At 44.1% G+C, this 27,183-nt stretch overlaps 1 protein-coding gene across 2 annotated transcripts in view; it reads left to right on the forward strand.

Moving 5' to 3' along the window:
• Positions 1–322: 322 nt before the first annotated feature.
• Positions 323–27,183, forward strand: part of LOC120991349 (regulator of G protein signaling 7 binding protein) — a 122,558-nt gene continuing 95,697 nt past the window's right edge. The window contains exons 1-2 of one of the 2 annotated variants that reach the window (XM_040420177.1): positions 323–625; positions 3,162–3,328. In XM_040420177.1, coding sequence (XP_040276111.1) covers positions 473–625; positions 3,162–3,328 — 320 coding nt within the window. In that variant the 5' untranslated portion in view covers positions 323–472. The remainder of the gene's footprint in view (positions 626–3,161; positions 3,329–27,183) is intronic. The other variant, XM_040420176.1, reaches the window with a different exon arrangement.

Genomic DNA, 27,183 nt, shown 5'->3' on the forward strand with positions numbered 1-27,183 from the left:
AACCTCTTCCAGTCCCACCAAGCTTCTCAGAGGATCTTGAGGAGGAAGAAGAAGAAGAAGAGCAGTGAGCCTGAGCTTTTTTTTTTTTTTTTTTTTTTCCAGGGGGGGGAAGAACTTGATCTTCCTAATCCTCCAGGGATCCGGCCACTATGAGGATGCTCCGGCTAATCTGAGGAGAGCCGGGAGCCGCAGCCTCTTCTGAATGGCACCTCTCCTCCACTGCTCGCCCTGCCTTGTGATCGATCTGAGGAGGAAGCCTGCGTGCGGTCACATCGGGGGAGCCGGGGAGCAGCATGCATTGCGGGGCTGACCAGCAGCAGCAGCAGCGAGACCCGGCGGCTGATGAAGGTTACCTGCTCCTCCTATAGGAACGGCTAGGAGTTCCACTGCCACTTTCAGCTGGGTGCAGAGGCTGGCACCCTTCCCCCCCTCCCCCCACCCCGCCTTGGCATTGCTTAGTGGATGTGTATGCATGACTTCTGCACCGAATGGGCGCAACAATCGCCCCAGGTCACAGGGATCGATCTTCCAAGTCGGCAGCAAACCTCTCCCCAGAGATCCTGATCGCAGGGGGAGCTCGGAGAGCGCCCTCAAGTCCCAGAGAACCCTGGACCACTGCAAGATGGTGGGTACAGAAGACCAAGTCCTCGGCATATCTGTCATGGTTTTGCTTTAGTGCCACTCCCACCCCCATCTTCTCTATTCCCATCACGTGCACATCATGCACTATTTTTAAAACTGCAGCACCTATCGGGGATGACACCCAGGTCCGCTCCTAGCTCCCTGCAGAGCATCGCACCCTGGTCCCCACACAGCAGAGCATTGCATTGCCTATAGGTCTGCACTGTTCTGGTCATGGCTGAAATAGATGCAGCAGAGCTGAGGTTGTACGGCTTCACTGACCCCGAGCCACATGTAGCTCAGTGCATGACTGGGGTGCCTGCTGCAGATCGTCTCACTGAGCTGTCCTCAGTCCATGTATCACCTAGGAGCATTGCACTGGACTACTGGTCCCAGTTCACACATAGGTCGGGGGAATCATTGAAATATAGTCTGCAGAGTGTTACACTAAGCTACAGAGCATTGCACCCAGCTGTCTCCAGTCTATATATATCTGACAATTGGACTATATTCAGCAGAGCATTGCACTGAGCTGACCCCAGTCCACATATATCTGGTGATTGGACTGTATTCAGCAGAGCATTGCACTGAGCTGTCTCCAGTCCACATATATCTGGTGATTGGACTGTATTCAGCAGAGCATTGCACCCAGCTGTCTCCAGTCCACATATATCTGATGATTGGACTGTATTCAGCAGAGCATTGCACCCAGCTGTCCCCATTCCACATATATCTGGTGATTGGACTGTATTCAGCAGAGCATTGCACTGAGCTGTCTCCAGTCCACATATATCTGATGATTGGACTATATTCAGCAGAGCATTGCACTGAGCTGTCCCCAGTCCACATATATCTGATGATTGGACTATATTCAGCAGAGCATTGCACTGAGCTGTCCCCAGTCCACATATATCTGATGATTGGACTATATTCAGCAGAGCATTGCACTGAGCTGTCTCCAGTCCACATATATCTGATGATTGGACTATATTCAGCAGAGCATTGCACTGAGCTGTCTCCAGTCCACATATATCTGATGATTGGACTATATTCAGCAGAGCATTGCACCCAGCTGTCCCCATTCCACATATATCTGGTGATTGGACTATATGCAGCAGAGCATTGCACCCAGCTGTCTCCAGTCCACTTATATCTGATGATTGGACTATATTCAGCAGAGCATTGCACCCAGCTGTCCCCATTCCACATATATCTGGTGATTGGACTATATGCAGCAGAGCATTGCACCCAGCTGTCTCCAGTCCACATATATCTGATGATTGGACTATATTCAGCAGAGCATTGCACCCAGCTGTCCCCAGTCCACATATATCTGATGATTGGACTATATGCAGCAGAGCATTGCACCCAGCTGTCTCCAGTCCACTTATATCTGATGATTGGACTATATTCAGCAGAGCATTGCACCCAGCTGTCTCCAGTCCACATATATCTGATGATTGGACTATATTCAGCAGAGCATTGCACCCAGCTGTCCCCAGTCCACATATATCTGATGATTGGACTGTATTCAGCAGAGCATTGCACTGAGCTGTCTCCAGTCCACATCTATCTCATGACGGGGTTGCACTGAGCAGAGCATTGCACTGAGCTGTCTCCAGTCCACATCTATCTCATGACGGGGTTGCACTGAGCTGTGTGTCTAGTCTCTGGGTGTCTGCAGTGTAACCACATCACCCATCATCTTCCCCGCACTCTTCCTCCCATCCTCCTGCTCTGGGCTCTCGCTGTTATCCAAGTGTAAAGCAGATCTTATTCTGGTGAGCGCACAATCCCATTACACATTCCCCAGTCTCCGCCACTTATTACAGGATGTCACATTAGTGATCTCTGTTATTGCAGATCAGTGTGAGTTGGGATGGGGGGGGGGGGGGGGGGGGGGGGAATAAAAAAAAGTTAACCCTTTCATTGATGATTGGCTAATCGTTTACCTCTTTGGGCTGTTGTAAATCCTCTGTATCTAATTATTGTATTTAGATACATTTAATTTTATTTTTTTACATTTCCAAAATAAATGGTCTAAACATTTTCAGACACTCCCTATGTATACCTGCTGAAATATGTATAACCATGCAGGATGCAGACGACTTGTTCTGTGGGTTTAAAGGGTTAAAAATCGGAACCAGAAGTGATGTTGCTTAGATTAGGCCGCCTCGAAGGGGTCAGAGCAAAGTTCTTTCCATAAGGGACCTCTTGGTTATAATGTATGTGCACTCATTTCCTGGCCGTGTAGAAGACACCTGGCTGCCTTCACCTCTCTGTCTAGTCTTCAGATTAGGTGGGGGGGGGGGGGGGTCGTTGTCCTCATATGCACCTAGTGCTGCCATCCTTTCATATTCTAGCAATAACTGTGAGCTCTCTAGATGTTAATAGATTCCTTATGTATGAAAATAAAATGATGATAAAATAGATATGCTTTATTAAACATAGTATGAAAGGTGATGGTGATTTAGAACTGGTAGAAGGTGTAATAGAAAAAAAAAATCCTGTTTCTGATGATGATAATGTATTTTTTCCAGCTTGTCCAGGATTTTAACACCCAGGTGGCTTTGTATCGTGAACTAGTCATATCCATTGGGGACGTGTCAGTAAGCTGTCCCTCCCTACGGGCTGAAATGCAGAAAACTCGAACCAAAGGCTGTGAGATGGCGCTTCAGGCACACCAAAAACTCTCAGCAATCTCTGGGTAGGATATGTGGTTTCCATAATTCATAACCAAGCAGCTAAGTCATTCTGTTGGGTATGTCTTTGGATGGGGGTTTGCTCAGAGGTCTTTGCAAGGACACTAAGCTGTTATCGTGTGTCTTGGAGCTTCCTTCCATTTATGGCTTCAGAAAACACCCAAAACTTGGTGAACGTTGGTGTTCTTCTGAAGACGTGAAATCGAAACCAATGTCTTCTAATGACCTTCTGTCACCGACGTTAAGGGTAGGTTCACACTGAGGATTTTTGTGACTAAATCCGCTGACTATCCCACGGCAGAAACCGCTGCAGTTTCTCCATGGTCTAGGTTTCCCTTTAATGTAGCTAAACCATGAGCCGGCTTTCTTTTGACTTTACGAAGGGTCTGAGCAGTAACTACACCAAGAATAGACCTGTATCTTCTTGTTGCCGTCTTGAAAACCGCGCAATAAAAACCCTCGACTGCTTGGACTGTGATGCTGCCTCCCAATTAAAACAATGGGAGGCATATTCAGCACAGGTTCGGCCCCATTTTCGGCACTGAATCCGCACTGAAACCCGTGCCCAAAATCCTCTGTCTGAACCTATCCTCAGATTGCAACCATATTATAATCAGCGCTGTTGTCTATCTGTAATATGTGTATCTCTGGTGGTAAAGCCTTGTCTGTAGTCCTCCTAAGCGCGTGTGATGATAATTTGGGGAACTTTATCTGACTCAAGGTGACTTGGTTAAGACAAGTTGAGAAACGCTGGTCTAGGAAAGACTGCCTTAATCCTAATGACTGCCCTTTTTGCCCTAAATTGCTAATACCGTATGCAAGGTGGGATCTCGTACACCACATATGAATATGATGGACCCAGTTTTGTTATTTAGGGTCAATGATAGCTAAAAAAAACAAAACTGACCTGAAAATGGAGGTTATTTGTCATTACTGTGCTGATGATGGTAAAATATGGAGGTAAACTGTTACTGTCTACTCTTAGAATCTTTTTGTTGACTGGTCTTGTTTTATGTTTAGAATGCAACTGATATATCAAGAAATACAGCCCAACCAAGCCATCTGTTCTCAGTGATTTCCACAATGATATCAAGAAAGCAAGTAAAAAAGCATCATTTGGCTTTAATAAGCTGGGAATTATGCATAACATATTATATCATATTCAGCTAAATGAGTTGCCCATGGTCTGATAGACCTGGTTTGCAGCTGGCTAAGAGACAGTTGCTTGGCAGGAATGCTCTGGATGACTCAACCCTGGAGTAGGCAAACATTTCCTGCCAGGAACCATGCATGTGGCATGCAGAAGATGCTACTGCAAATTTTCTGCATGCCCATTTTTTAGTGATGTAACCATAAGTTATCATACAGTAAGTTACTTATTGCACTTGCTCCACACCTCTTCTTCATACATGACATTCTTGTTCTTCCCTCTAGGAAGCTTATATTAGTCATCAGAGAGCGTGTGAGGTCCACAGTGGCTAATAGCCCTGCTGGAGGCTTCCTAAACCCCTACATGATTAATCACCACTGAGCATTTCACTAGAAAAGATTGATGGCAGGCATCCTAAAATGTGAAGTTTTCCTAGTTAAGTGAAGAAGCCAGCAAGAGAACGGTCTGGTTATGCAACATCAAGATCTACTGGTCCCCTACAGTCTATTAGTAGATCATCATCTTCTGGGCTCTAAGGGTGTCTCTACCCTCACAGAGAGCGGCGCTTTTCACCCCCCATAGGATTATATGCCGGAAATCTTCATTTCTGGCAGATTTTCTCCACCATGTTTAAAGGCAACCTAACAGGAGAGACAGGGCAATTAATATTATTGTAAAGCCGCCCATATTCCTTATGCACATGCATGCTCGGGGAGAGGGAAGTAAACCCCACTGCCAGGCACCCCATGCATGCTTTTAGAACCAAAGGAATGGGTATGTTGAAAATTTTAAATGCTCGACCCTTCTGTACCCTGACATCTGACATTTAGAGGAGAGTGAGGATACCACCATGCACATTAAATGATCTGCCAATCTTTCCAAAATCTCTGAGATGGGTTTAACCCTTTACATTAGGAGGTGACAGTGTTGCCCTTCAATTGATACATTATATTATTCTTAGAGCAAGGATTATCTCTTGTTGCTTGAGCCCTGCCCTATGTATAATGTATCAGGCAAATATATCATTTTTATCCAGTGTTCCTTTAAAGTTTTTTTTTGTCACTTTTATATTGGATCAGTGGGGCCCATCACCCTGCACCCTGCTGATCAACTGTAGCATCAGAATTACCGAGTTCCTTTCATTGTGTTGTGGACAATGCCGGTTCCTGCAATGGTGCTCCCATTCACATCATCCCTAAAGATAGACCATAGATACACAAAGGACCATAAACCTCCTTAATTTACCATGTGCACATTATTTTCAGTATTCGCTACATGGGTGATTACGAACATCCCTTTTCTCTGAATGTCTATGCAAAACCTAAGACTTAGGGTGGGTTCGCACTAGTGCTATGGCATTCCATTATAGGTTCCACTGCAAAATGGAAGCCTTTAAAGGGGTTCTCCAGGAATTAAGAAAATGAAAATACTTAAATATTACTTTATTATAAATATGTTCCCAACTATCTTTCATTAGTTATAATGGCTCATTTTGTCTGGGGAGCAATCATTAGGAGAAATAAAATGGCCGCCATCCTATTAGTACACACAAAACCTGTCCTAATCACACAGGAGGACAAGTTACTTCACAGCACTGAGCTAAAGAGCTGCCTCATCCTTCTCTCTGCTCTGCTTGTCGGGGATTATCATCCTGAATACAGTTTAATAAGATCTTTAACTGAATATCTGTAGGAATGGAGTTCATGAGGAGACATGAAGTACAGCGAGGAGGTGGAGATGTGGTAATGAGCAGTTGCACTTGTATGTAGTCTCCATTACCACATTACATGTCCTGTCCGTCCTCTTCTCATGAACTCTAATCCCACAGAGATTAAGCTCAAGATCATATTAAACTTTATTCAGGATCATAATCCCTAACAGGTAGTGCAGAGAGGAGGATTAGGCATATCTTTAGCTCAGTGTTGTGAAGTAACTTGTCCTGCTGTGTGATTAGGACAGGTTTTGTGTGCACTAATAGGAAGGGGGCCATTTTATTTCTCCTAATGATTGCTCTCTAGACTAAACAAGTCATTATAAGTAATGAAAGGTATTTGGGAATATATTTATAATAAAGTAATATTTAAGTATTTTCATTTTCTTAATTCCCAGAGAACTCCTTTAAGAGGCATTCTGTTTTGCTCCGTCCTAATAGAAGTCTATGGGCAAGCATAACGGATCCGTTATGCTTGCCCATAGACTTCTATTAGGATGGAGCAAAACGGAATGCCTCTTAAAGGCTTCCATTTTGCATTCTGCCTGGGCATTCCGTTATATTCCGTTATAAATGGAACCTATAACGGAATGCAATAACGCTAGTGCGAACCCACCCTTACCTGTTTGGTAGTGTCCCCATCATGAAACACTGCATGCTGCATTTTTTTAGCTGCACATGACAAAGCCAGAATAACGTTGGGCTTTACCTATGCTAATCTTCGAAATTATGTTCCTTGTGATGTTTTCCGTTATTAGAGAGATCCTCAGCCTCAGGGTGCATTCACACGACTTTATGTATTTTGCAGGCCACAAGACGCGGATCCTCAAAAAATACAGATGACGTCTTTGTGACATCCATGTTGCCTCCGTTTTTTTTTCCCCCGGACCCATTGTAACAATGCCTATTCTTGACTGCAAAACGGACATATGGATACGGACAGCACACGGTGCGCTGTCTGCATTTTTTGCGACCCCATTGAAATGAATGGGTCCCCATCCAATCCGCAAAAAATGTGGATCAGATGTTGACCAAAAAAATGCAATCCTGTGACTGCACCCCAAGGCTGGGTTCACTAGTGAATGATTAGCTGCATTTCTGTTTCTAATCTACATCAGAAAAAAAACGCACCAAAGGGTGCATGTACGTGCTGCGGATTTTCTTGCAGAAGTTTTATTCTTAGCATTGGAAAGGGTGAAATCCGCAGTATAAATTGACATGCTGCAGATTTTAAATCCCCACCAAAGGTCAGTTTCTGCTGTGGATTCTTTCGCTCATTTTCTCCCTAACTTCTCCGCTTCACTTCCAGGATGTAAACTTCCATTTTGATACTGCTGCGGCCATTCGCTGGCTGCAGTGGTGACCTGCTTCCCTTGCATCCCTTGACCATTTGACATAATGTAAGGGGAGCAGTTCACAAGCTATATCATGTCCATGTGACGTATCACCCTGGAGGGTCACCTGACTAACCCATCCATAAGGCCTCTTTTACACGGGCGTTGCGGGAAAATGTGCGGGTGCGTTGCGGGAACACCCGCGATTTTTCAGCACGAGTGCAAAACATTGTAATGCGTTTTGCACTCGCGTGAGAAAAATCGCGCGTGTTTGGTACCCAAACCCGAACTTCTTCACAGAAGTTCGGGCTTGGGATCAGTGTTCTGTAGATTGTATTATTTTCCCTTATAACATGGTTATAAGGGAAAATAATAGCATTCTGAATACAGAATGCATAGTAAACTAGCGCTGGAGGGGTTAAAAAAAAATTAAACTCACCTTAATCCACTTGCTGGCGCTGCCGGCATCTCGTCTGTCTCCTTCTGTGCTGAACAGGACCTGTGGTGAACATTCATTCCAGGACCTTTGATGACGTCACTCCGGTCATCACATGATCCATCACCATGGTAAAAGATCATGTGACGTACCATGTGATGACCGGAGTGACGTCATCAAAGGTCCTGTAACTGTACTTAATGCTCACCACAGGTCCTATTCAACAAAGGAGACAGAAGCAGATGCCGGGCTACGCGATCAAGTGGACTAAGGTGAGTTAAATTTTTTTAAATTTTTTTAACCCCTCCAGCGCTGTTTTACTAAGCATTCTGTATTCAGAATGCTATTATTTTCCCTTATAACCATGTTATAAGGGAAAATAATAATGATCGGGTCTCCATCCCGATCGTCTCCTAGCAACCGTGCGTGAAAATCGCACCGCATCCGCACTTGCTTGCGGATGCTTGCGATTTTCACGCAACCCCATTCACTTCTATGGGGCCTGCGTTGCATGAAAAACGCAGAATATAGAGCATGCTGCGATTTTCACGCAACGCACAAGTGATGCGTGAAAATCACCGCTCATCTGAACTCTGAACAGCCCCATAGAAATGAATGGGTCAGTATTCAGTGTGGGTGCAATGCGTTCACCCCCCGCATCGCATCCGCGCGGGAATACTCGCCCGTGTGAAAGGGGCCTAACTGTTTTCACGCTCCCTTCCCTAATGTGTATGGCCAGTTTTAGGATGTATAGCAATATTCAAAGCGGGCGATATGTTTTCAATTGAATGCATCCTGAACGCCATTAAGTGCCAACAAATTAAAACATTGGCATAGGAAAATAACTAAGGCAAGTTAATGGCCCCTTACATACCATTGTGAAGATAAAGATGTGTTGACTGCTGCTGTCTGAATCTGATTATCTGTTATGGTGGTATGGCACCCCTTCTTCTTGCGGTCGCACACCCCAAAGGCCATCCCTACTCAGAAGCATTAACTGGTCACCTCAGAGCCCAGTACATGGCTGGTGAGAGTAATACATCAAACATCTAAGATTCAGCCTGGTGATTACAAGAAGGGAGTCCCCAAAAATCAGGAAAGCTGTAATGACAAAGAACGGAGACACAATTATTGAAAAATGGATGTATTTGCTTGTAGAGGTTTCAGTGCAATACTGTATTTACCCACTTGTTCTTTCATGATGATGAATAATGAATAACTTTACCATAAAGGGAGTAGAATATTGATGATCTAGCCTCGGGATGGGTCATCAATATCAGATCAGTGGGGGGTCTGACTCCCAGCACCATCATCACCGCCAGTGATGTCATGTTCATCGGTCACATGACGTATGTGCAGCTCAGTCCCATTCAACTGAATGGGCCTTGGTTGCAATACCAAGCACAGCCGCAATACAATATACAGCGCTGTACTTTGTATGCTGTGAAAAGACCGCAGCGAACATCTGAGCGCTACTGCCCTTTCAAAGAGCTGATTATTGGGGGTGCCAGGAGTGGGACCCTCACTAATCTGATATTGATGACCTATCCTGAGGATAGGTGAACAATATTGTACTTCCAGAAAACCTCTTTAAAGCGGGAAAAAAATTCTAAGTTATTTTATACTCAAATAAAAATGAATAAAGCTTAGTAGTTTACTTTCATTCTGAATGCTGCCTCAAGGTCACCATTCCAGGTCACGGCTCCTCCACTTTCAATTTTTTTCAGACATTAATTATTTTGTTTCGGGCAACAACCAAATACCTTTTAAACTGCTTGTCGAGTCTGTAAACTCTATTTAAAGGGGTTGTCTCGCCTTTACTAAGAAATGTCCTATCTCCCTACAATCAGATGTTCAGATGTAGTTCTGGAAGTCCCACTAGAACTACAGAGCACCATCAACCTTGTAGAGGAGGGAGCAGAGCAACAGTGATGATTTTTGAGTTAATAAATGGGGGTTAGAGAACAGTAGTAAAGAGTGTATCTTGCTCTGGAGGACCTGTCCTGTCCTCCATTATACAGACAAGTTTGATTAGAATTTGCACTGTGTAATGCTTCAGTTTCCCTGCAGTGGCGCTGCCTGGAAATGGAGCGCTTACTGTCAGGTTTCCCTACAGATTACAGCTGATCTCCTTATTGTCAAGGGAGCTGTCTAAGGGCTCATGCACATGACCGTATTTTCTTTCCATGTCCGTTCCATTTTTTTTGCAGCCCGTATGCGTCCCGCATTCACTTCAATGGGTCCTCAAAAAAACGGAAATGACTCTGTATGCATTCTGTTTCCATATATCCGCAAGTCCGTTCTGTAAAAAATTAGAACATGTCCTATTATTGTCTGTTTTGCAGACAAGGACAGGCATCGTTACAATGGATCCCCCAAATAAACTGATGGAACACAGACGTCACCCCTTTTTTTTGCGGACTGCAAAATACATACGGTCGTGTGCATGAGCCCTAACCAGTAGGAATTGGCTGAAGCAGAGAACCCTTTAAGTGACATGAAATTAAAAGGGTTGTGTAGTGCTAGTATATTGATGACCTGTCCTCAGGGGCTCACAATCTAAGTTCCCTATCAGTATGTCTTTGGAGTGTGGGAGGAAATCAGAGTACCCGGAGAAAACCCACGCAGACCATACAAACTCCATGCAGATGTTGTCCATGGTCAGATGTGAACCTAGGACCCCAGCGCTGCAAGGCACCAGTGCTAACCACTGAGCCACCGTGCTGCCCGTTTGTTTTTCTCACTTATATAGTGCTGATATATTCAACAGCACTTTACAGACGTCATCATCACTCGCTGTCTCCAATGCGGCTTACAATCTAAACTCCTTATCAGAATGTCCTTGGAGTGTGGGAGGAAACCCAAGCAAACATAGGGAGAACATACAGATTCCATGCAGATATTGTCCTTGATCACATTCAAACCTAGGACCCGAGCGCTGCAAAGCTAACCGCTGGCCGCAGTGACCTCTTCAAACAGGTGATCGGCAGAGGTGCCAGTAGTCAGACCCCCACCGATCTGATATTGATGATAGGTCATCAGACCGGTCCTGCACAACCCCTTGAAAGAAATGGAGTCCAACGACTTGCCACCATGCTGTGATCGAGACATCTCCTCCTGCTGAACACTGTCAAGCAAGCAAGAATGGTGTTTTCTGTGACGGCAGAGTTAATGTTTCAATACCAGATTGGCCTAAATGTAGGAGCCTCCACTCATGCATTAGTTGGCAGCAAGTCGCCTGTCCCTTGCGGCACACTAGATGAAAGCTGGAAGCACTACCAAGCAAAGATCCAGCCTGACAGGTTAATCCTCCGACTACTGACATACTGGAGTTTACCAGATTAAAATATTTCTCAATAAGCATTTTACAGTTTATTTCCAACTTTCCCAAGAGGACGGGAAAGCACAACAAAGTGGAGATTCATGCCTAGAGTGTGTTTGTATTGAGGAAGCTGCTGAAATATTTATGAGCTGCCGTGTAATTGTAGTGCACAGGCTTAACCATACCAAAGCTGATGTCAAAGAAAAATCATTTTTTCGTGATTTAAGGTTGAATTATGATGAAGAAATACTTGTGCTCGATTGGCTTTGTAGAACACGTTGACATTAATACTGCATCACCCAACTTTAATATAAAAGGGCGTTCTGTACAAACAGGTCATAAATACACCAAAGCCTCTTTTATACTTGAAGGGGTTGTAGAAGATTTTTAAAAAATAGTCTGCTTTTTATCCATAAACAGCGCCACACTTACCCATCAACTCAGTTTGTAGGACATCTGTCAGATCTGTACCTACGACACTGGCTGACCTGTTGTTACATGGGCGTTTGGCAGCTGAAGACATCTGTGTTGGTCCCATGTACACATGTGCCCGCATTTCTGAGAAAAATGATGTTTTAATATATGCAAATGAGCCTCTAGGAGCAATGGGGGCGTCACCGTTACACCTAGAGGTGATTTTATTTTTCGGCGTAGCATATGTAGTAGTTGCAGTTATTTTTACATGGTATGTCCGTTTTCTATGGAAATGCTAAATCTTCCTGATTTGTTATTCTGCATACATTCCTCTGCAGTTCTATAAATAAGGGGTGTATGAATTCATGTAGAATTATGGTGCTGGGAAGTAAAATCTAGCAGACACAAGGATACTTGAAGTGGCCAGGAAGGATACATTGACCTCAGTAGAGATGATACGGTGCCAGTGCTAACTCTTTGGACTCATTAGCTCCCTGACTGCTGGAATTTCTCCAGGCCAGGTATACGTGATATAAAGGCAAATATATTTCTTTCCTTGCATATATATATATATAAATATACTAGCTGAAGGACCCGGCTTCGCATGAGTATATTTCATCTATTTCATTTAATGTTTCTGTGTGTTGTTAAAAGATATCGACAGTATCCCCCATAACAGTGACCTCTACACTACCCCGCCCCCTTAACAGTGAACTCCACAGCCCCTCACCCCTTAACACTGAACCCCCCCCACAGTGCCCCGCCTCCTTAAAATGGGACCTCCACAGCAGCCCATCCCCTACAGCAGCCTGCCCCTTTAACAGTGAGTTTCACAGCACCCCACCCCTTGACATTGACCTCCTCAGGGGCCCGCCCCCTTAACAATGACCTCCACAGTACCCCACTGCCTTAACAGTGACCTCCACAGCAGTTGCCCCACCGCTCCTTTAACAGTGAACTCCACAGTGCCCACCCCTTTAACAGTGACCTCCACAGTGCCCGCCTCTTTAACAGTGACCTCCACAGTGCCCGCCCCTTTAACACAGTGACCTCCACAGTGCCCTACACAGTGCCCACCTCTTTAACAGTGACCTTCACAGTGCCCGCCCCTTTAACAGTGACCTCCACAGTGTCCGCCCCTTTAAAGTGACCTCCACAGCGCCCTGCTCCTTTAACAGTAACATCCACAGTGCCCGCCTCTTTAACAGTCACCTCCAAAGTGCCGGCCCCTTTAACAGTGACATCCACAGTGCCCGCCCCATTAACAGTGACCTCCACAGCGCCTGCCCGTTTAACAGTGACTTCCACAGTGGCCGCCCCTTTAACATTGACCTCCACAGTGGCCGCCCCTTTAACATTGACCTCCACAGTGGCCGCCCCTTTAACATTGACCTCCACAGTGGCCACCCCTTTAACAATGATCTTCAGAGTGCCCCTCCCTTTAACAGTGCCTGCCACTTTAACAGTGACCTCCACAGTGCCCGCCCATTTAACAGTGACTGCCCCTTTTAGCATTGACCACCCCTTTAACAGTGACTTTCACAGAGCCCGCCCCTTTAAAAGTGACTTGTACAGTGACCGCCCCTTTAACAGTGACTTTCACAGTGACCGCCTCTTTAACAGTGACTTTCACAGTGACCGCCCCTTTAACAGTGACTTTCACAGTGGCCGCCCCTTTAACAGTGACTGCCCCTTTAACAGTAACCGCCTCTTTAAAAGTGACTTTCACAGTGACCGCCCCTTTAACAGTGACTTTTACAATGACTGCCCCTTTAACAGTGACTTTCACAGTGACTGCCCCTTTAACAGTAACTTTCACAGTGCCGGCCCCTTTAACAGGGACCTTCATAGCACCTGCCCCTTTAATAACAGTGACCTCCACAGTGCCCGCCCATTTAATAGCAGTCTAAAACCTTCCCGTACACCTGATGTACCTGTGTGCCAAATTTGGGGAAGATCGGTCCAGTAGTTTGGTCGCACATAAAAAACGTCTAGACATCTAGACAGACAGAAACCTTTTTTTTTATATATATATATATATATATATATAAGAGATATAAATACTGTATATATATATATTTTGTAGGAAGGCAAAAGAGTCCATCGTTGACGGAAGGTACAGTATGTGTTACCGAAGTTCCTGGCCTCGGTGAAGTAAGAGCAGGTATTTTCAGGTGTTAGCGGCAGCTAATGCTAATTGACACTTTGCTATTTTAGTATGGCTGTATAGCTGATCCAGGACGGCTCTTATTGGGTGTACTCAAAGTGATGGGTGGGTGACTACTCCCCACGTTCCAGGCTGGGTCTTGACTGGCCTATAAAAAACCCAGCCAGCAGTGTCAGCTGGGAGTGATTACCTCTCTCTGACAGAGGAGCTCTGGCAATGGCTGCTGTGGGAACTGAGCCCTGTGCTGGGCTGAAAAGCTGAAACCTGTGTGTTGGGAGAGCAGGCCACCTAAAGCCTGCATTTGGACTGCTGGAGGCAGAACCGCTGACAATGTGACGCTGTTTTGTTATGCATGAACTTTCTACTTGGTGTGAACAAACACCAACTTTTCAAAAAGTGTTTTTGTTTGACCTTATGTGTGAATAAAAACGGACATTTTAATTACGAACTTTGCCTCTGTACTGCACCAGCTTATCTCAACTACCAGAGAGAATCCCCACAATTGGTGGAGGATGCGGGCAATTGCAGTGAGGTTGGCATGAAGGCCGAAATATTTTAGTTTTTCTGGGCACGGTTGTATGTCTTACATCAAACCAGCAAGATTACAACTTGTATCCCTCAACAAAATGGAAGCTGTCGTGAAACCCCCCGTGGAAGCTAACCTGCAACAGCGGGAGGCCAATAAGCAACAGCAGGAAACAAACCAGCTGTTGTTACAACATGTGATAGCTTTACAAGCAGCAGGAGCATCTCAGAGCGTCCACGATGCCCAGAAAGCGGTCCGTGCGGCGATCCCCATGATGACCCCCGCAGACGACGTCGAGACCTATTTGGCAATCTTCGAGAAGGTAGCCGTGAGAGAGAAGCTACCCCGGGAGAAATGGGCTGAGGTTGTCGCTCTGTTCCTGGCGACTGGACCCCAGTAGGTGTATTTTGACTTACCGGATGATCAAGCGGTGATTACCTGACAGTAAAGGGTGAGATCCTGGTGAGACTGGGGGTTAATGTATTAGTCCGGGACCAGTGGGTGCATCAGTTGGAGTGCTTCGGCTGAGCCCGCTAGGCCCCAGTATTATACCCTATTTCACCTCTTGCAAAAATGGCTGCAACCTGACGTGCTGAGTTCCACTGCTATGTTGGAACGTCTGTTGGCTTATGTGTTCTGGAGGGCTTTGCCATACCACCTCGAGCACTGAATCGGCCAGGTGTCTCCTGGTAATGCCCTTGAGATGGTGGACCTGGTGGAACGCTATGAGGCTACCAGGAATTTGAAAGGGTGTTCGTTTGGGAGGGGGGCAGCCAAATCTCAGCAATCTCCATCTCAGACCCAGAGACTTATGCCAACCAAGCCCGTCCGGGGTATACCCCCCGTAGACCTGGCTCCAATAGTATGCTAGCTGTGTCAGGAGCCTGGCCATGTAAGGGCCGACTGTTCCCATCGGGGTGAACCCATGGAGACTAACTATAGATACCGCAACTCATACGCCAGGAAACTGTGTGCATCAGGTATCCCAGAGACTATAGACAATAACCACCTGTGCCAGGTAGAAGTGGGAGACACTGTCAGTGGCTTTGTTGGACTCAGGGAGTCTGGTGTCCCTGGTAAGAGCTTCCCTGGTGCGGCCTGACGAGTATACTGGGCGAAAAATCGGGGTCATGTGCATACATGCAGATTTAAAGGACTATCCCACCGCCCTGGTGTCTCTATCCACGGGAGGCGGCAAGTGGACCCACGAGGTGGCCGTTGCCACCACTTTACCTTATGATTCTGAACTAATGATAGAGACTTCCCGGCCCTGTGGCCAGCTGTGAGAGTTGTTGATGCCACTGAGTCAGGAGTAACTTCAGCAGAGTGGCCTGGCTCGGGCCAGAGGCCAGAACCCTGGAAACCCGAGGCCGAAGGGCCAGCAGTAGGGGTGACCGCCACTTCGGTTTCGGTGGAAGAGGTGGAGATAACCCCGCTGAGAGTGTTGGTAGGAGGCGTTGAGGACTTGCCGCCGTGTCCTGAAATGGCAGACCTCAATGTCCCCAGCGAAAATTTTGGAACCACACAACAGCGGGACCCAACCTTATCCCGGGCCTGGGAGAATGTGGTAATAATTGATGGTGAACCACAAAAACCTGGGGCTGAGTCAATGTTTCCCTGTTTTGTCATTCACCAGGAAATGCTGTAGCGGGTAAACCAACTACGGGGTGAGCATATTGCACAGCTGGTGGTGCCCAAGGTGTATTGCAAGCTCGTATTCTTGGGGGTCACTTCGGGTGGCAGAAAACACAGGACCGGATACTACAGCGGTTTTATTGGCCCAGTGTGTTCAGAGAGGTAGAAGAGTTTTGTAAGTCTTGCCCAGCCTGCCAGATAAAAATCCCCCAGCCACATTTTCGGAGCCCCCTGGTGCCTGTGACGATTATCGAGGTCCCGTTCGAGCGAATCGCTATGGATCTCATAGGCCCAGTACTGAAGTCCGCTAGAGGGCACCAACACATCTTGGTCGTCCTCGACTACACCACTAGGTACCCGGAGGCGGTGCCACTGCGACATACATCAGCCAAACTCATAGCTGAGGAGTTAATGGAGATGTTTTCCCGAGTAGGACTACCTAAAGAGGTTCTGATTGACCAAGGGACCCCTTTTATGTCCAAGGTCATGAGGGAACTCTGTAAGTTGCTCCACATGAAACAGCTTCAGACTTCCATGTATCATCCGCAAACGGACGGCCTGGTAGAGAGATTTAATCAAACATTAAAAAAATGTTAAAAAGAGTGGTGTCTAAGGATGGGAGGGACTGGGACCTTCTTCTGCCCTATCTCATGTTCGCAGTGCGAGAGGTACCCCAGGCGTCTACTGGGTTCTCGCCCTTCGAACTGCTATATGGCAGACACCCTCTCGGTCTACCGTCATTGTTTTCGCTTATATTTTTCCCAATATTTGGGCCTGACATGCACACGCTATTGCAGCACAGATGTGACAATTCACTGCAGGGACCGTTTATAGGAAAATTAGGGATAAATTATGGAAACAATATATTTGTTTTCGCTAATATTTTTCCCAATATCTGACCCTGACACACAGACGCTATTGCAGCACAGATGTGACAATTCGCTGCAGGGACCGTTTATAGGAAAATTATGGATAAATTATGGAAAAAATATATTTGTTTTCGCTAATATTTTTCTCAATATCTGACCCTGACACACAGACGCTATTGCAGCACAGATGTGACAATTCGCTGCAGGGACCGTTTATAGGAAAATTATGGATAAATTATGGAAAAAATATAATAGTTTTCACTAATATTTTTCCCAATATTTGGGCCTGACACACACACGCTATTGCAGCACAGATGTGGCAATTCACTGCAGGGACCGTTTATAGGAAAATTACGCTAATTTTCGTTTCAGCCAGCCAACATGGCTACTGGCATTACAGTGATGGCAGTACTTACCTGCACGTTTTTTGGCTGCTTAGCAGCCGCGAAACGTGCGGGGAGGGGACTCGAGCATGGTGCTCGAGCACATGCGGTACTCGGTCGAATACCGCCATGTGCCGAGCATAGCGATGCTCGAACCGAACAGGTATTCGGCCGAGCATGCTCGCTCAACACAACAGACTACCTAAAGCCTGCATTTGGACTGCTGGAGGCAGAATCGGCGACAAGGTGATGTTGTTTTGCTATGCACAAACTTTCTACTTGGTGTGAACAAACACCAACCTTGCAAAAAGTGTTTTTTGTTTGACCTTATGTGTGAATAAACACAGACATTTGAATTACGAACTTGGACTTTGCCTCTGTACTGCACCCGCTTATCTCAACTACCAGAGCGAATATATATATATATATATATATATATCAGTGGATATAAAAAGTCTACACACCCCTGTTAAAATGTCAGGTTTCTGGGATGAAAAAAACGAGACAAAGATAAATCATTTTAGAACTTTTTCCACCTTTAATGTGACTTACAAACTGTACAACTCAATTGAAAAACAAACTGAAATCTTTTAGGTGGAGGGAAGAAAAAATATAAAAATAAAATGATATGGTTGCATAAGTGTGCACACCGTTAAACTAATACTTTGTCGAAGCACCTTTTGATTTTATTACAGCACTCAGTCTTTTGGGGTATGAGTCTATCACCATGGCACATTTTGACTTGGCAAGATTTGCCCACTCTTCTTTGCAAAAGCACAAAAAATCTGTCAGATTGCGAGGGCATCTCCTGTGCACAGCGCTCTTCAGATCACCCCACAGATTTATTTATTTTTTAAATTTAATATCTTTATTAATATATAAAAGAAATACACATAGAAAGAATTTGAGTAAACACTCAATATAGTTAATACCTTTTTTCCTTATCCCTCTTCCCCCAACCCAACCACCCTCCCCCCCACCCCAGCCCTGTGATGCGTGCACCCTTCCCTCCCCCCCCCCCCCCCCCCCTTCAGCAAAAAATAAAGGGGCAGGAGACAGGAAGAGAGAAAGAGAAAAAAAAAATATTTATAAAATATTACAGTCAATCAGATTTTCAATTGGATTCAGGTCTGGCTGGGCCATTCCAAAACATTAATCTTCTTCTGGTGAAGCCATTCCTTTGTTGATTTGGATGTATGCTTTGGGTCGTTGTCATGCTGAAAGATGACGTTCCTCTTCATGTTCAGCTTTCTAGCAGAAGCCTGAAGGTTTTGTGCCAATATTGACTGGTATTTGGAAGTGTTCAGTATTCCCTCTAGCTTAACTAAGGCCCCAGTTCCAGCTGAAGAAAAACAGCCCCTTGGCATGATGCTGCCACCACCATGCTTCACTGTGGGTATGGTGTTCTTTTGGTGATGTGCAGTGTTGTTTTTGTACCAAACATATCTTTTAGAATTATGGCCAAAAAGTTCAACCTTGGTTTCATCAGACCATAACACCTTTTCCCACATGCTTTTGGGAAACACGTTTTTCTTCGTAAGAGAAGGCTTTCATCTTGCCACTCTACCCTATAGCCCAGACATATGAAGAATACGGAAGATTGTTGTCACATGTACCACACAGCCAGTACTTGCCAGATATTCCTGCAGCTCCTTTAATGTTGCTGTAGGCCTCTAGTTTTTTTCTTTCTTCCCTCCACCTGAAGATTTCAGTTTGTTTTTCAATTGAGTGGTACAGTTTATACGTCACATTAAAGGTGGAAAAAGTTTTGAAATGATTTATCTTTGTCTCATTTCTTTTTACATGACAGAAACCTGACATTTTAACAGGGGTGTGTAGAATTTTTATATCCACAGTGTATATATATATATATATATATATATATATATAGTGGCATACATAGAGATGTAAGGGCCCCATAGCAAGGATCACACCAGGTCCCCAACACAGGGCATAAGGGTTTCTGCCTAGACCCTTTTCAATGACTCTTGGCCCATTTTTCCACTGCCTCATTTGCTAAAAGTTCCTTTAGAGGGCAGAGTCCTGACCAAGTTTTCACCTACAGTAGAAGATGAGATAATCCCAACTTAGACTAGGCCCCCTCTTGCCCTGGGCCCCATATATATATATATATACAGTTGCAAGAAAAAGTATGTGAACCCTTTGGAATTATATGAATTTCTGCACAAATTGGTCATAAAATGTGATCTGATCTTTATCTAAGTCACAACAATAGACAATCACAGTCTGCTTAAACTAATAACACACAAAGAATTTAATGTTACCTTGTTTTTATTGAACACACCATATAAACATTCACAGTGCAAGTGGAAAAAGTATGTGAACCCCTAGACTAATGACATCTCCAAGAGCTAATTGGAGTGAGGTGTCAGCCAACTGGAGTCCAATCAATGAGATGAGATTGGAGGTGTTGGTTACAGCTGCCCTGCCCTATAAAAAACACACACCAGTTCTGGGTTTGCTTTTCACAAGAAGCATTGCCTGATGTGAATGATGCCTCGCACAAAAGAGCTCTCAGAAGACCTACGATTAAGAATTGTTGACTTGCATAAAGTTGGAAAGGGTTATAAAAGTATCTCCAAAAGCCTTGCTGTTCATCAGTCAACGGTTAGACAAATTGTCTATAAATGGAGAAAGTTCAGCACTGCTGCTACTCTCCCTAGGAGTGGCCGTCCTGTAAAGATGACTGCAAGAGCACAGCGCAGACTGCTCAATGAGGTGAAGAAGAATCCTAGAGTGTGAGCTAAAGACTTACAAAAGTCTCTGGCATATGCTAACATCCCTGTTAGCGAATCTACGATACGTAAACCACTAAACAAGAATGGATTTCATGGGAGGATACCACAGAGGAAGACACTGCTGCCCAAAAAAAAATTTCTGCACATTTACAGTTTGCACAAGAGCACCTGAATGTTCCACAGCAGTACTGGCAAAATATTCTGTGGACAGATGAAACCAAAGTTTAGTTGTTTGGAAGAAACACACAACATTATGTGTAGAGAAAAAGAGGCACAGCACACCAACATCAAAACCTCATCCCAACTGTGAAGTATGGTGGTGGGGGCATCATGGTTTGGGGCTGCTTTGCTGCGTCAGGGCCTGGGCGGATTGCTATCATCGAAGGAAAAATGAATTCCCAAGTTTATCAAGACATTTTGCAGGAGAACTTAAGGCCATCTGTCCACCAGCTGAAGCTCAACAGAAGACCTGTTTTGCAACAGGACCACAACCCAAAGCATAGAAGTAAATCAACAACAGGATGGCTTAAACAGAAGAAAATACTCCTTCTGGAGTGGCCCAGTCAGACTCCTGACCTCAACCCGATTGAGATGCTGTGGCATGACCTCAAGAAAGCGATTCACACCAGACATCCCAAGAATATTGCTGAACTGAAACAGTTCTGTAAAGAGGAATAGTCAAGAATTACTTCTGACCATTGTGCACGTCTGATCTGCAATTACAGGAAACGTTTGGTTGAAGTTATTGCTGCCAAAGGAGGTTCAACCAGTTATTAAATCCAAGGGTTCACATACTTTTTCCACCTGCACTGTGAATGTTTACATGGTGTGTTCAATAAAAAACATGGTAACATTTATTTATTTGTGTGTTATTAGTTTAAGAAGACTGTGATTGTCTTTTGTTGCGACTTAGATGAAGATCAGATCACATTTTATGACCAATTTGTGCAGAAATACATATCATTCCAAAGGGTTCACATACTTTTTCTTGCAACTGTGTGTGTATATATATATATATATATATATATATATATACAGTATATAAAACAAAAATCAGACTGCACTCCAAAGGACTCTTCATAAAGTCAAAGTGTTTTATTCACCCATAAAGTGGCAAAGAGCGACGTTTCGGCTCATACATGAGCCTTTCTCAAGCGAGAAAGGCTCATGTATGAGCCGAAATGTCGCTCTTTGCCACTTTATGGGTGAATAAAACACTTTGACTTTTTGAAGAGTCCTTTGGAGTGCAGTCCGATTTTTGTTTTATACAAGTGGGTAAGCACCTATTGCCATACTTGGACCTTGCACCCTCCTTCTTTCCTTTTTTCTTTTTGGATGGTGGTGCCGGTGGATTTTCTTTATATACAGTATATAAATATATAATATATATATATATATATATATATTTTGTGTGTGTATATATATATATATATATATATACACACACAAAATATATATATATATATATATATATATGTACTGTGTATATACAGTACAGACCAAAAGTTTTCATTAAGAGTTTTCTTTATTTTCATGACTATGAAAATTGTAGATTCACACTGAAGGCATCAAAACTATGAATTAACACATGTGGAATTATATACATAACAAACAAGTGTGAAACAACTGAAAATATGTCATATTCTAGGTTCTTCAAAGTAGCCACCTTTTGCTTTGATTACTGCTTTGCACACTCTTGGCATTCTCTTGATGAGCTTCAAGAGGTAGTCCCCTGAAATGGTTTTCACTTCACAGGTGTGCCCTGTCAGGTTTAATAAGTGGGATTTCTTGCCTTATAAATGGGGTTGGGACCATCAGTTGCGTTGAGGAGAAGTCAGGTGAATACACAGCTGATAGTCCTACTGAATAGACTGTTAGAATTTGTTTTATGGCAAGAAAAAAGCAGCTAAGTAAAGAAAAACGAGTGGCCATCATTACTTTAAAGGGAACCTGTCACCAGTTTTATGGTGTCCTAACTAAGGGCAACATAAATAAGTGACTGATTCTCTTAGCACAATGCTGGGTCACTTTCTTTAATTGACCCAGTCAATCTGCCAACATCTTGTATTGAAAAGCTCCAGCTGATAATGATGAGTCATGAATATTCATGAGCTCCTGACTCTCCCCGCCCACCTGCTGCTGAATGACAGTTTGTTTCCATATGAACCAGCAGCAGGTGGGCAGGGGAGTGGCTATAGCTCTGAATTAAATATACGCTGGACTCAATGACATCACACCGGACTCGAATCAGCTCATTAGCATGCGGCATGCGGCATCTTTGTGTGTATATTATGAGATAACCCTCTGTCACACCAGTAAGTGAATACATCTAAGGTACTTTTTAGTAGTTAATGATTGTATATAATTAGTTGGATTATAATCAAATATCCACATGACAGGTTGCCTTTAAGAAATGAAGGTCAGTCAGTCAGCCAAAAAATTGGGAAAACTTTGAAAGTAAGGGCTATTTGACCATGATGGAGAGTGATGGGGTGCTGCGCCAGATGACCTGGCCTCCACAGTCACCGGACCTGAACCCAATCGAGATGGTTTGGGGTGAGCTGGACCGCAGAGTGAAGGCAAAAGGGCCAACAAGTGCTAAGCATCTCTGGGAACTCCTTCAAGACTGTTGGAAGACCATTTCAGGGGACTACCTCTTGAAGCTCATCAAGAGAATGCCAAGAGTGTGCAAAGCAGTAATCAAAGCAAAAGGTGGCTATTTTGAAGAACCTAGAATATGACATATTTTCAGTTGTTTCAAACTTGTTTGTTATGTATATAATTCCACATGTGTTAATTCATAGTTTTGATGCCTTCATAGTCATGAAAATAAAGAAAACTCTTTGAATGAGAAGGTGTGTACAAACTTATGGTCTGTACTGTATATATATATATATATATATATATACACAGTGTCGGACTGGGGTACCTAGGGACCACCAGTAAAATTTATTTTGGGGGCCCACCGTACGGATACATTCAAATATAATAAATAATCTAGCAAGTTTTTTATATGAACATAAGCTGGTTGATGTGCTGTAAATTGAATATATGTATATAGTGTACTAAATCTAATGTGTTATGTGCCACTTGTGCAGGGGGTGGGAGACTAGGGGCCAACCTTGCTCAGGGGCCCACCGGGGGATTCCCCTGTACCCCTGTGGGCCAGTCCGAGCCTGTAATATATATATATATATATATATATATATATATATATATATAACTCATCTGTATGTCACCTGCCTATTTTACAGTAGGTATGTTACTTATCAAGGACTACGTGTCCTCATGAAAAAACCCAACAAACTGTTAAAAACTGATACACTGGCAGTTTTTTCATGGCCATTTTGCATCCATGCGTGCATCCAATTTCTTCGGTCTATCCGTTTTTAATGGCAATTAAAAACAAATTTATTTTATTGTTTTTTTAAAAAACCCTAACCGCTGGGGTGCTCTAACTATTTATTATGCCCTTCTGTAGGGGCACCAGGACATATATTGGCCCCTATAGTGCTGTCAGTATATATTATGGCCCCTTTTGTGCCCCCAGTACCTATAATGCCCCCACTATCTATATTGCCACCCTTAGTACCCCCAGTATCTGTAATGTCACACTTTGTGCCCTCATATATACAATGGCCCCCAAAATAATCCTGACAAAAATAATAAATTACCTTACCACAGACAGGGCTGAGAACACTCGTTTCGCACTGGAGGCAGCAGGACCCAATGATCCCAGCATGATCACGTGATGTTACAACGCTGGAAGGGCCAGGTTCTGCTTCCTGCAGTGCGGAATTTGTGTTCTCAGCCCTGTCTGTGGTGAGGTGAATATATATTTTTTTTTAACTAACTGCCGACACACTCATGTACACGTTTTAACAGCCGTTAGACAGGTGCACTTCTGTCTAATTGGCCGTTAAAAATGGGCCCTTTTGATTTCAATGTGGTCCATCTGACCATCAAAACAGGCAAAAATAGAACATGTCCTATTTTTTGAGGGCTGCTATTCACTAGCCGGTAAAAATTTGCATAGATTGCAACGGTTCTGAAAATCGCCGTGTGACTGCCGTTTAAAAAATTTCACTGTTGTTTGAATGTAGCCTATTTATTTCAGACTTCACTGTCATGAAACATCTCTTTAAATAGTAAGGCATTGTCTGATACTGGATTTACACTTTCCAACAAGCAGCCAATTATCGAGAAGGAAGCATTCCTGACAATTAGCTGCTCCTTCAGTGGAGGTAAAGAGTTGCATTTACATGAGGACAAGGGATGGCTACTGTGATCTCTCATCCTCATACAGCAGCATTGTTTCCAGGCAGCAGATCGCTGTTTACCTGCAGAGTATAGATTACAGCTGGCGATACATACGAGATGTACAGTATATTGGCGAAAACAGCTGTCCCATCATCAACCGCCCGTCTAATGTGTGCGGGGGCCTCCTGACTCTCAATATATCCTAAGGAGGAACAGAAATTTACATGTTAGCGCCTGATTACTTACATACTTGCCTGAGGAAGTCACTATCGTTGCACTCATTTGAGTACTGTGGATGCCTCTGTTATGGGGGAAATATACAGTATCTCACAAAAGGGAGTACACCCCTCACATTTTTGTAAATATTTTATTATATATTTTCATGGGACAACACTGAAGATCTGAAACTTTGATACAATGTACAGTAGTCAGTGTACGGCTTGTATAACAGTGTAGATTTGGTGTGCCTTCAAAATGACTCAACACACAATCATTAATGTCTAAACCTCTGGCAACAAAAGTGTGTACACCCCTAAGTGAAAATGGTAAAATTTTGTCCAAATAGCCATTTCCTCTCCCCGGTGTCATGTAGTCTCGTAGTGTTACAAAGTCTCAGGTGTGAAGGTGTGTTATATTTGGTGTTATCACTCTCACATTCTCTCATACTGGTCATTGGAAGTTCAACATGGCACCTCATAGCAAAGAACGCTCTGAGGATCTGAAAAAAAGAATTGTTGTTCTACATAAAGACGGCCTATCCTATAAGAAGATTGCCAACAACCTGAACTGAGCTGCAGCATGTTGGCCAAGACCATACAGTGCTGTAACAAGACAGGATCCACTCAGAACAGTTGAGTGCACATGCTCAGCGTATTATCCAAAGGTTGCATTTTCAAAATAGACATATGAGTGCTTCCAGCATTGCTGCAGAGGTTAAAGGGTGCAGGGTCAGCCTGTCAGTGCTCAGACCATATGCTGCACACTGCATTGGATTGGTCTCCATGGCTGTCATCCCAGAAAGAAGCCTCTTCTAAAGACGATGCACAAGAAAGCCCGCAAACAGTTTGCTGAAAACGAGCAGACTAAGGACATGGATTACTGGAACCATGTCTTGTGATCGGATGAGACCAAGATAAAATTATTTGGTTCAGATGATGTCAAGTGTGTTTGGCACCAACCAGATGAGGAGTAGAAAGACAAGTGTGTCTTGTCTACAGTCAAGCATGGTGGTGGGTGTGTCATGGTTTGGGACAGCATGAGTGCTGCCGGCTGTGGGGAGCTACAGTTCATTGAGGGAACCATGAATGCCAACATGTACTGTGACATACGGAAGCAAAGCATGATCCCCTCCCTTCGGAAACTGGGCCGCAGGGTAGTATTCTAACATGATAAAGACCCCACAAACCTCTAGGACAACCACTGCCTTGCTAAAGAAACTGAGGGTAAAGGTGCTGGACTGGCCCAGCATGTCTCCAGACCTAATCCTATTGAGCATCTGTGGGGCATCCTCAAACGGGAGGTGGAGGAGCGCAGGTTTTCTAACATCCACCAGCTCCATGATGTCATCATGGAGGAGTAGAAGAGGATTCCAGTGGCAACCTGTGAAGCTCTAGCGAACTCCATGCCCAAGAGAGTTAAGGCAGTGCTGGGAAATAATGGTGGCCACACAAATATTGACAATTTGGGCACAATTTGAAAATTTTTTACTTAGTGGTGTACTCACTTTTGTTGCCAGTGGTTTAGACATTAATGGCTGTGTGTTGAGTTATTTTAAGGGCACACCAAATTTACACTGTTATACAAGCCAGACACTGACTGCTTTACATTGTATCAAAGTGTCAGATATTCAGTGTTGTCCCATGACAAGTTATAATAAAATATTTACAAAAATGTCAAGAGTGTACTCACTTTTGTGAGATACTGTAGCTGTCATTGCTATATGGAGCCATATGGCTGTCACTGCTATTCGGTCAGTGTCGCTGTCACTGGTATATGGAGCCATACAGCTGTCTCTGTTATTCTTGCAATGTGGCTGTCACTGCCATATGAAGCCATACAGCTGTCTCTATTATGAGACAATATGGCTGTCGCTGCTATGGGGGTATATGTCTGTCATATTTAGGGAAATGTGGCTGTTGTCATTATGTGGGCACTGCGGATGTAACTAATCACCACAGGTCCTGGCCAGGGTTGTCAACCCGAATTTTTCTTTTTTCTAGACAACTTATCCCAAAATCACAGACAGCCAACATTTTTTACGGAGAAATTGGAAAACCATAAAGAATACTAAAAATTCTAAGTCATACATTTCTATAGCTCAATATACTGGTAACAACTCATTACTAGCATTTACTGTGAGCTGTAAAATGATAATTACCACCAAAATAATCTAATCAAGTACCATCAGCCTCAAAAAAACCTCATGGACACTTCAATTTTTTTTTACGGACACAGGAAAAAAGTGGCATGTTTTTATGGACTGATCAAAAATGTTGACCTGTTGGCCCCACTAGCATGTATGGGGCTTGTGCTCAGAGCGGTGTGGTGCGTCTCCCCCCTGATTGTCCTGGCAATTAAAACTGATGTAATGATTCTGTGTAAAGACTGAATCTGGAGGCATCCAAATGGCAGATGAATCTATTTATTTCAATTATTCGCCCAGCCCTAGTGAACATCTTATGGTTGCTATCTGCAGACTTAAGAACTCTATGTTGGCCCACTCCTCAGCGAAGGCGTCATTTTCTTGCTGGTATGTTTTATTGTCCTCACACCTCGTGGCTATGACAGTTCAGAGTCATTTGACAATCCTAGACACCGGTAACAAGTATAGGGCGCGCTGCTTCAGATGTGTGACACCAGCTTTCAGGCTCGTACTGTCTCTTACAAATTAATGT

The sequence above is a fragment of the Bufo bufo genome, chromosome 2 (assembly GCF_905171765.1).
Source record: "Bufo bufo chromosome 2, aBufBuf1.1, whole genome shotgun sequence".
Taxonomy (NCBI): Eukaryota; Metazoa; Chordata; class Amphibia; order Anura; family Bufonidae; genus Bufo; species Bufo bufo.